This window comes from Watersipora subatra, chromosome 8 (assembly GCF_963576615.1).
Source record: "Watersipora subatra chromosome 8, tzWatSuba1.1, whole genome shotgun sequence".
NCBI lineage: Eukaryota > Metazoa > Bryozoa > Gymnolaemata > Cheilostomatida > Watersiporidae > Watersipora > Watersipora subatra.
This window is the reverse complement of record NC_088715.1, coordinates 16,299,158-16,310,918: the sequence shown is the minus strand read 5'-3', so window position 1 is coordinate 16,310,918 and position 11,761 is coordinate 16,299,158. Positions and strand designations below refer to the sequence as shown.

Below are 11,761 nucleotides of genomic sequence, written 5' to 3'. Positions count from 1 at the left end.
GGAAGGGGAGCTCTTGCTGACTCTGCAATAACTTGTACTTGGTGGTAAGGGAAGAGGTGCATGAGCAAACTTTTGTCTGCCAAATTTATTTCATCTCAATCAAAAGCTGGTCTCACTTTGCCTTGTCTACCAAGGAAATGACCGGCTTGTGCCTTTCTTTTGGCGTGCCTTGTGGTAGAGCATCACCTGATATTGAAAGACATTTGCTGGAATTTGCATGGTCACACAAATAAAGCAAAGTGCTGCAACAGTTGTGCCATACTCTTCTTGACGCTAGTCATATTTCCGGCCAGTACCACGTCAACCCTTATTTTTCCTTAGGTCTGCGATAACCTGGTCTATCGTGTTTTGTCTTTTTCTGGCTGGTGAGCAGCTGGCCAGTTTGATCGCCATTCTTTTTGCATTGAGTGCTTGCTTGAATAGAAGATGGCATCTACTGTCATTGGTAAGAAGGTGGATGGTTCTGTAGGTAGTTACTTATATATGGCTCTGGGCTGGTTAGTACTGCCAGTTTTAGGCAGCTCGGTTGGCTGTTAACTAGATAATGACATTCAATTTGGTATGAGAACCCTAGCTCCTGGCCCAGTGTAAGCATGTTTGCTATTTATGCAATAGCCAGTGAGGTGTGCCTCCATATGCCCACATCAGCTGTGGCAAAAGCAAATTCTACTTTTCTTGGCCTTGTGTCAGAATTAGGGCACTCAAAAAGTCTGCAATCTTTTTGGTTTTTTTCTAACCATTAGGAGAGCCTTTTAGTAGCTCCCAGTTTGATGGACAATTAGGTTACCATCAGGATCTGTTCAGCAAGAGTCCATGGCTGTTACTTTTTTCTTTTTTTGCTTGTTTAACAGGTTGGTGGTACAAACTGTGTCTAGTAAAACTGCACAGGCCGGCACGGTTTTTTTAGAAGGAAGTAACTTGTGGAATGGGGCTGTTCATGGTCTGCACCAAGGCTAAGCCCTTATTCTCATACTCTTGTGGGTACTTGCTGAAAGGGCAAGTTGCCTTGACCCTTATGGGCCTACAATTTGCTTGTCGCTTTAACTGGTTTTTTTAAACCCAAGTGAAACCTACAATTATGCAGTGGGATTCAAGTGTAGTTGCACCTCAAACTAGCTAGGTCAAGCAAGGGTCAGCATTTTCACTTTAAAGGCAAGCGTCTGTACCCCTCCCTAGCTGTTCTTGCATTGATAGATACCCAAAAACAAGACTCATTGACTTTCTTCTGCTCTACCAGTTTTGCTCTTGCCTTGTCTTGCCTGACCTTTACATTTGTTTATACCCTACTTGCGTCAGATGTTGGAGAAAGTTTTTGTTGTCATGTAGTACTTCTGTGGGTGAGTCTTTGACTTTTCAGTCCTTCTGGCGCAGTTCCAATCTTTCTTTGTTTTCTGGTTTTCCTCCTCAGCAGGTTGGTTGATATCTTGCCTATTTGGTGAGCGTTGGTTGCTTTGTTGCAATAAGTAGTAGGCTCTACTGCTGTGGCCTTCCACTGTTTGCAGAACAAGGCAGGGGCAGTCTCCCTAAACATGCTCCTTTCTTAGGACTCTCAAGAGAAATTACCGTAAGCTTGTTTGGCTCATTGTCACTCATGAGCTGAGAACCGGGCAAGTTTTGCTGCTTCTCAAATTGCTCGGCCAATCGTTTTACCTTTAGGGCAAGTGGCCCAACTACTTCTCTTATTGCATTTGGCACCTGGCTTGGCGGATTTTCTCCCACAATTCTGAATGGAACTACGGCTGGTTGTCATTTTCCAGTTTGATTAGCAAAAAGTTCTTAGTGAATACGGCATCTGCAAATGTAGAGAAAAGATGACCTGGAAGCGTCTCTGCAAGAGCGGGTAGTTCAAAGGGCTGCAAAGCATCTTTTTAGCAGTTGCGGTCCGGCATAAATCTGGCAAGTTTGCAATACAGACAGTTTACAACACTTCAGAGCATCAACCAGCCAGTCTGCATCGAGGTCTGAACTCCAATCATGTCTGTGTGCCATTCAGTGAATCTAAGTTTTTCAAAGTGGTTAAAGTCGGACCTACCACAAAGTCAGATTCTAGTTCTCTTTGCAAGCCCTTCAAATGCTAGGGTTCTCTATTAGGTTAGAATTCAACCACACATAGCCAGGTTCCTGTTAGTTTTTCCAAGTCACACAAATGTTAGGTTTTTTAAAAGGCTTAGAGTCTGATCTGACACAAAGCTAGGCCCTGTCCTTTTGTTTGAGTCTCCTTAAGTGCTGCAGATTTTAGGCAGGTTTTCCATCAGTTGCTCCAGATCTTTATTGGCTGTTACTTTTAAATCAGCATGGTAAAAGGTCTATCTTGAGTGCCATTTTAATTAATGTGATAACTGGGATCTGTGATCCTACTATTGCCACCACCACTAGAAAGAAAGCCTAGATTTTGGCCGGTCTACGACTCGGCGCAGTTTGAAGTCTAGGCGCATTACTTATCACTACCAGCTCTATGTGTGTTGGCAATAATAAATAATCGTACCTTAGGTGTGTGACACATTTGTGCATAAACATAATCATAGCAAAAGATGCAAGTGTTATACACAGATGCAGCTATTTTGTTGTCTATGGGGGAGTCTCACCTTTATATATGAGTTGTTCTTGCCAAGCTCCACCCTTTTTGTGTTTGCCAGGTGACATTTTTGATGCTGAGTTCTGCTTGGTTAACTGCCCTCAGTGACGATTCAGCTGCATCTACCCTCCAGGTAAATTTTGGAGATTACCAGCTTCTATAAGTAGGCAAAACACAGAATCATGCTGTTGGCAAAGGAAAATAAAAATGGGCCACGGTTCTAGCTAAGTATCATCGAGAGAGGCCATGGTGCCAGGTAATTAGTGTAGAAAGTTGCCATGCTACTAGCTAAGCAGAATAGAGAGGAGTCATGGTACTAGCTAGGTAGAATAGAGAGGAGTCATGGTACTAGCTATGTAGAGTAGAGAGGAGTCATGGTACTAGCTAAGTAGAGTAGAGAGGAGTCATGGTACTAGCTAAGTGGAGTAGAGAGGAGTCATGGTACTAGCTAAGTAGAGTAGAGAGAAGTCATGCTACTAGCTAAGTAGAGAGGAGTCAGGGTACTAGCTAAGTATAGTAGAGAGGAGTCATGGTACTAGCTATGTAGAGTAGAGAGAAGTCATGGTACTAGCAAAGTAAAGTAGAGAGAAGTCATACTACCAGCTAAGTATAGTAGAGAGGAGTCATAGTACTAGCTAAGTAGAGTAGAGAGAAGCCATCGTACTAGCTAAGTAGAATATAAAAGATTTTTGGCCTTCAAAGCCTTTCCTCTGTTTGATAACGGCAACAAACATTGCTCTTCACATTCTGCTTGCATAGGTTGTTGTCGGATTGTTGAGAGCAAAGATATAAACTATCCAAAGCCACTTATTAAAATTTGAAAGTGAACCAACTGTTAAAATGGGAAAGATTACCTATAACATAACAGTTCTAGAGGTATGTACACATATACTAAATATGCTATATTTAGATATACCACTAGGAAAGAGCAAACTGTTGAAATAAATGTCAAACCTTTGTACTTTTATTGAGTCTGTAAGTCTGATAATATTACACAACCTTTACAGAAAAAACTGGCCGGCTCGGCGTCATGCATGTTAGCATGTGTAACAGTCAATGTAGTTTTATCTGAATTTTTCATTGTAGCAGCACTAGTAGAATTAGTCGAATATTACACTTGCATCTATGGCTAGAAGAAACGCTAATCTAGCAGAATTAGTTATTGAAAGTTATAAGTAATGTTACCTGTAGCACCTAGTATGTCCAGTAGCTCCAACATGAAAACATGCTTTACCGTAAAAGCATGGTAAAGCTAGTACTAGTAATGGGTGACTTTGGTAGCCTTGGGTCTTTTTAGCAGAATTTACAGTAGCACTAGTACAAAGGAGGATGACTCTGGTAGTCTCTGGTTTATTGGAAGGAGGCATAGTACGGTGCCAGGTAACCTGTGATGCATATTACAGCAGGAGCAACTAGTATTAGTAGTACAACTAGGGCCTGCCTCTATAAGGTGTGGTAAGTTTTCAGAAGCCACAGTGAATAGCAAAAGCTCGAGAACAAAGTTATAAAAAAAGACCGGAACAAGTGTTTTAGTGTCAAAAGAGGCTATTTAGTGGGTCAGCCTCTATGGCTGAAAAAAACTCACTGTAAGTCAAATGGTATCAGCCATGCTCAAGTAGAACAACCAACCCTAAAGTTTGAGTGGACGAGTTACTATCAGCATTTTCAGACTGATATTCTCGGTATGCAGTTTCTTTTGCTTTTTGTTTGCCTAAAAGCTGGTTCACACTATATCACTGTATGTCTATGTTCACACCATATCACTCTATGTTTATGTTCACACCATATCACTGTATGTCTATGTTCACACCATATCACTCTATGTCTATGTGCACACCATTTCACTCTATGTCTATGTTCACACCATATCACTCTATGTCTATGTTCACACCATATCACTCTATGTCTATGTTCACACCATATCACTTTATGTCTATGTTCACACCATATCACTCTATGTCTATGTTCACACCATATCACTCTATATATGTCTATGTTCACACCATATCACTGTATGTCTATGTTCACACCATATCACTCTATGTCTATGTTCACACCATATCACTCTATGTCTATGTTCACACCATATCACTCTATGTCAGAAAGTTCCTCTCAACAACTATTTGTCAAGTTTGTGCAATTCTGTTGTGTCAGCAAAGCGTTCGGCACAATAGACTTTTGTGAAGATACGTAACATAGCATAAACTTTGAGTTTAACTTAAATGAAGTTGGCTACTAAACACACAGACTTGAAGTTAAGTCTTAATATTTGACTAAACTTAACTTTAATCTTGTTTGCGTCATCATTTTTTGTCTGTTTTCAGCTTGTCATTTTTTTGCCTTTCTTCCACTATAATCTGTAGTCGAACCTTTTAAAACATTTTTTAAACTGATTCGACAAAAATGACCAAGCAATGCCGTTCTCCATAGCGACTTCTCACATACTTGACCATATAGTTCAGTGGCGATCGAGAACTGGCTCGTACACTCACATCTCAAAGATTACTCAAAGAAGAAACTTGCTAAAAAGTCAGCTCGCATCTCGATTTTCTCACATGTTAGGGCACTCCTAAGTCCAATTATAACTGCAGTTGCATTTATTAACCTGAGTTAGCTGTAGCTGTTTGAAGTTACTTGCAGTCTTTTGCAGTTACCTAAAGTCTTCTGTGTATACCTGTCATTACATGAGTTATATCTAACTTACTATTAGTAATGATTGTCAAACCGACTCAAAGTAAAACAATTATTCATATTGTTTCTTGGTTTGTATATTTTCCAATATCGCTTCAGAATAGAACAATTACTGCAATTTGTATTACTGCTACAAAAGAGCACTGTGAATAGCAATGCAAGCCTTTTGGTTGTTTAACCTTGACATAGTAATTAGACTAAATGTAATATTGGTATTATTTGCATATGTATATGATAGACTGATGGAATTTCCGACGTTGCACGGGTATTAAAAATCAGCTTATAAACAGTGAGAGGTAATGTGGCTGCCTGCCCCTTGCCATTAGCCTGGCACATTGCCAATGGCTAATTTGAGTAAGCTAGTACTTTGAGTACTTACTAATAAGAGCCATGAAAGAAAGCAGAAAATGAAGTTGTGCCGTGTGCAAAGCAGTTTGTGTATTTTTACTCACATAGCAACATATATTGCCTATTGATTCCATCAATCTCGCATAGTTTATTTGGTAAGATATTTGCTTGGTGAACGAGAGGTCCTAAGATCAAATCTTCTTTCATACGGAGTCTTCATTCAAATATTTTGATAGTTATAGGTGTACAAACAAAATACAATACAAACTTTGAGATTTACATATATATACATAGGTAGGAGACCCGAGTTAGAGCAGAATTTACCACCCATACGGGGTATCCGGGGTGAGGAAACAATTTATATATATATATATATATATATATATATAGATATATATATATATTTAAAATGTTATATATTATGTTATATATATTTTATTTTAAATGTTGCTAGGACATGCTTGTCAGTTTGAACTTCTACATCCAAGCTGACAAGCATGTCCTAGCAAACCAACCAGATATAGTGGTGGTAGACAAGGAGAACAAGAGGGCTACTATAATATATATAGCAGTAACCAATGACTACAATATAGCCAGCAAAGAAAAAGAAAAGGTAGAGAAATATTTCCCTTTTTTGAGAAGAAATTGAAAAATGCTGGAATGTAAGAACAACTGTAATCCCAGTAGTCATTGGGGCACTGGGCGCAATAACACCGGCGCATAAAATGTGGCTTGCCCAAATACCAACAACAATCAACTCAGGTGAGTTGCAGAAAAGTGCGCTATTGGGAACAGCTAAGATCTTGAGGCGAGTGCTCAAACTCCCAGGTCTCTGGTAAGAGACCCGGGTTAGAGCAGAATTTACCACCCATACGGGGTATCCGGAGTGAGGAAACAATTTATATATATATATATATATATATATATATATATATATATATATATATATATAGAAGCATAATACTTGTAAGGTCGACTGGTTGTATAGTTGAGCTTCAGTGAAAAATTGATAGTCTGATGATGAGCAGATATCAAGCCACCAATTTTAACTGTTTTTTGCATAGCTTAATGGAATCAGTTTTAGTCATAAAATGGTGCCAGAAGCGTGCTTTCAAACTACTAGAATTAAGTAGAAGGCTGGGCTTATATGCCACAAGATCAAACTTTCTTTGGTACCCACAAAGCTATGAAAAAATGGGTACATTTTTTTATATACATATGTAGATTTATTGGCAATAATTTCATTTTGAACGGAAATGCTTTCCAAATTTTGCTAGAACAGGATTCACAAAAAAATAAAAAAAATAAAAAAGGGCCACAATTAGTCGCTAAAATCAAATAAATAGTTTGACAAATAAGATTTCGAATACTTTTCTCTGCTAAAAAACAAATATAAGGTGGCAGATTTTTAAATCAGCTAGCAATGATATAGTTTAAAAATGGCTAGATGTTGTCTGCAATTTTTTCATATTATGTAAGTAGAAATGAGCTGAAAACATCTAACTGTCATGTGAACAACCAAACCACAAAAGATTTTTAAACCTTCAATTGACGTAAATTAACATTTAGCATAGGAGAAGTAAGAAAATGCAAGTTTTTAAAAATATTGTTGAATGGAATAAGATATGCTAGAATATGATGTAAAATTTAAATTATATGGAATGTTCTTTTTTGCAACAAAACTAAATCATTACTTTACTCTTGTATACTTTTTTTTCTTAATTTCAACTTTTATTTATTTTTCAGGCAGATATGATTGGTCAGAACATACAGTTTTACCTGGCAATATACCTCTGCATTGCTTTCTTCATTGGTTTGACAGGAAATGCTGTGATTATTCTAGTTAATACCTTCAGCAAGATCCTTCACACTATTCCTAATGTGTAAGTTGCCTTATCATGATACTTGTTAGCCAACAAAAACCATTCACATTTTAATTTTTTACTGCGCAAGAAACGGTGCATGTCAATAGTGGACTGCATTTTATTAAGCACAATTTTTATTCATAAAAATTAGACCAGCCTATGAGCGCTAAGTCAAATGGGAGACAACTCTCACTCAAAACGAATTAGATTTCTATTTGCTGCTTTCTTCTCTCAAAAAGCAAAAAGAAATTTCTGTTGTTCTATGGGCAGCATCGGTTGATGAAAAGAGAAAACAAAGGCTGCTGCATTTCTCCTCACTATCAGCAAATCAAGGCTGGCAATAACCAAACAGCATTTTTAATGTAGTTTTTCAAATTTTCACTGGCACAAAATATGAAATACAGAAAACGTGAGGTACACACTTGAAAACCAATAATTTTATAATAAGTTAGGCTTTGTTAGTTTTAAATCTGCTTTGTTGAGATAGTTTGCCTACCTGCTTTTTTTCATAGACTGATGATTATGTTTAATCTCGATTTTGGCTTTTTCTTTAGCCTAATTTTGAGGAAGTTAAATATCATTTAGTACAATCTTCAAAAGGCTGGGTAGCTTTTATGCACACAGGCTATGCAGCAGTGTCTTATATGAGGTACTTAAAAACATGCCTCCCAGATTGGTAGAGAGACTAATTACTATGATAGAAAAGTTGAATCATTTGCAGACTGCTATATGTCTGCCTTTTATCAAGTTCATCAATTTGAACAAGTTTATAAAAATTATTAAGTTTATCAAGTCCATAAAATCTGTCAAGCTCTTCAGGCTCATCAAGTTTGTCAAGCTAATCAAGTTCAATAAATTATAGCTAAAAGCTGTTGGTAAACATTTGTTGAATAACTCTCAGAGGAAAGTTAGATTGTCACAGACTTAATCCAAATAATGCTCATTTTTATCCTATTTTTACCATATTTTTATCATTTTATTTATAATTTTTTTATTTTTTGTGCTCTCACTGACTCGCTATTGGATTGAGTTGCAGGATAGGAGAGTATTTTTTATTTTTAGCTTTAATACATTGATATGAGATGTACTGAGGCTTGTTAGGCAGTCAGCTATTTCTAATAGTTGATAACAAGTTTCATAAATATCTAAGAAAAATGGAGTTGTCTAAACTTGCTACTGAAAGATGACAATTACATTAATCATACGATGGCAGAGCAGAGCAGACCAAATTTGAATGTAGAAACCACTCAGCAAAGCAAAAGGGTAGTCTTCATCAGAAGATGGCAATGACATATTGAAAAAAAAAACACAGGAAACAGTCAAAATATTTGTGTGGTTTTAGAAAAATGAAACAAACCTATGATAAATTTTCTCAGTACCTACATAGTTCACAAAACTCCAGCCAAACCTAGAATTAAGCTTTTTAATGAAACTTGTTTGAACCATAAGTCTAGCTTAAGTGACAATAAGCAACAATAGGTTTCAAGAAACTGTTATGAAAACTATCTATATAATTGGATAGTTGTTGCTTCAATCAAACCCGACCAAATAAAGCTTTTTCTATGTGATTGGCAATTTGTTTAAAAGCATACATGTAGTAAGCTACTTTTCATCAAATTTCCAGTTTGCTGTGCATATTTATATAATTAGCAATTATATTATTAACAATGATAATAATTTATCATTGTTAGTAATTAATGATTAATTTAAATTATCAACAGTAATAATAATAATGAGTTTTCACTAATGTTTATGTGTATTTAAAACAGTGATTCTTAACCAGGGGAATTCCCCCCTTTTCCCAGGGGGTAATTTTGGGATTTTATGGGGGGAATTTGGCAATTTTCCAAAAGGGATTTCCGTGGCACCAAGTTTTCTTATATAAAGGGCAGAGAGGAGTGAATGAATTTCAGTAGTTTCAACAAAGCCAAGATCTAAAACTGTGAAAAAAGTAAGGATTGCTGCACTACATGCATATACATACCTGCAATATTAATTGTTCAGTTACCGATTTGGTTTGCATAAACGTATAAGATTTTGACAATTTGCTCTGTAGCCTAACGTATGTATTATGTTTTGCTCATGTAGATATTGAACGTATTCAAATATTTTGATTGCATATCCCATATTGTAGGTGTTAGAAATGTCAAAGACAAAAAGGCAAACATATGATGATTCTTACATTAACTATGGATTCACTTGTATGATTAAAAGCGGCATCGAAGTACCACAATGTGTTTTGCGCATGAAAGTGCTCCCTAACGACGCCATGAAACCACATCAACTTAAGCAACACTTAAGAAATAAACATGCAGAACACATGGATAAATCAAAGCCATTCTTTGAAGCTAAAGAGAGAGAACTCAAGTGGGCAAAACTGGATTCCACTGGCAGCTTTCATATCCAGGCACAGGCCGTTCCGAGGCATCCTATGCTCTGTCTTACCGTATCGCCAGATATAAGAAGCCACACACCATTGGTGAAACATTAGTTAAACCTTGTCTGCTGGAGTGTACTAAGATTATTCTCCGAGACACAGCCGCTCAAAAGATAGCTGATTTATCCCTCTCAGACAGCACAGTGAAATCGAGGATCGATGATACGTCTGCGGACATAAAGAGGCAAGTAATTGAAAAGAACAAGTCATCTCCCATGTTCACCATTCAACTTGGTGAGTCCACTAGCTAGCTGGAAGATGCTAGCACACATGTTGCTAGCATTTCCCAGCTGATGGTGTTTGCACACTATGCACTCAGAGAGACAATTGAGGAAGAATTTCTGTTCTGCAGTCCCCTAACATAGACCACCACAGCTGCTGATGTTATGAACCTGGTTTCCGACTTCTTCAGCAAAGAACATCTGGACTTGGGCAACCTAATTGGAGTTTACACGGATGGTGCTCCAGCCATGCTTGGCTGTCGTGCTGGATTTGCACAGTTGGTAAAAGAAAAGAATCCTTTAGTGGTGAGTAAAGGTATACCATTGCTTCATTCACAGACAAGCGCTAGCAGCAAAAACTTTTCCCAAAGGATTGCAGGAACACCTTTCTTCAGTGATTAACATAGTAAACTTTATCAAAGGCTCTGCCTTGCAAACACGTCTCTTCCACAAGTTATGCAAATATATGGATGCTGTGCACTCATCACTATTTTTCCACACCAATGTTCGATGGTTATCAAGGAGTAACATGCTTCTGCGTTTCTTCAATCTACGAGCAGGGGTCAATGAGTTCTTGAAAACTCATAACAAACCCAAACTACTGGCTTCAATGCAGGTGAAAAGCTTCCATCAGTGTCTTGCTTACCTGGTTGACATATTTGGTTCAATCAACGAAGTGAACACAAAGATGCAAGGTAGAGACAGAAATGTGTTGAATGTAATTGATAGTATCAATGCATTCAAGCTCAAACTCTGGGTGGAAAGACTGGCTACTGGGAATGTAAGAGTTTGATTTCCAGTTCTGCATTCATTAGTTGACAAGAAAGCTCCTTCCGATTCTTTGCTAATCGACATAAAGCATCACTTGAACAGCTTGATAGCAGAGTTTGAGAGATATTTTCCTAAGTTAGATCCTATGACAGAGCAACTGATGAGCCTGACCCGAGACCCTGTCAGGCGCAATGTCCACGAGATTCCGGAACAGCTTCAGGAGGAGTTTTTGGAGCTGACAAACAACTATGCATTAAAAGATGACTTCAAGGAGCTATCAATATAGCACTTTTGGGTTCAGGCCCAAAGACTGTATCCCAACATAAATCTGGACGCTTTCAAGATGCTCATACCATTTGCTTCCACATATCTTTGCGAGTCAGCATTTTCAGCAATGCTAACCATAAAGAGCAAATCTAGAAACCGCCTGGAAGTAGAAGCTGACCTACGGTGTGCCTTATCTACAACAAATCCTAACATCAAAATTCTGGTCAGCTCCAAACAAACACAGAAATTACACTAGTCTGCTGACTGTCTTACAATGATAGATATATTAAGTTTCAATATAGATTCATTTTTAATATTCCATGTAAATAGGACTGTAATAAATGCATATATACATGTATATATATATATATATATATATATATATATATATATATATATATATATATATATATATATATATATATATATATATATATATATGTATATAAGTTATATATGTAAATAAAGTTCACTATCTAGTTGCAGTGCATTATGTGAAGGAGTTGGGAGGGGGAATTTCTGTATTTAGGTTTGGAAAAGGGAGAATGGGGCAAAAAAGGTTAAAAACCACTGATTTAAAATAAAT

The 11,761-nt window shown here is 37.3% G+C and overlaps 1 protein-coding gene across 1 annotated transcript; it reads left to right on the top strand.

Annotated features, from left to right (window-relative positions):
- The first annotated feature begins 426 nt into the window (after positions 1-426).
- Positions 427-11,194, top strand: LOC137402325 (uncharacterized). The gene is made up of 7 exons (XM_068088823.1): positions 427-465; positions 2,637-2,708; positions 7,361-7,497; positions 9,936-10,150; positions 10,292-10,443; positions 10,754-10,832; positions 10,953-11,194. Exons 1-7 carry the CDS (start codon positions 427-429, stop codon positions 11,192-11,194), a joined length of 936 nt encoding a protein of 311 aa, XP_067944924.1.
- Positions 11,195-11,761: the final 567 nt, after the last annotated feature.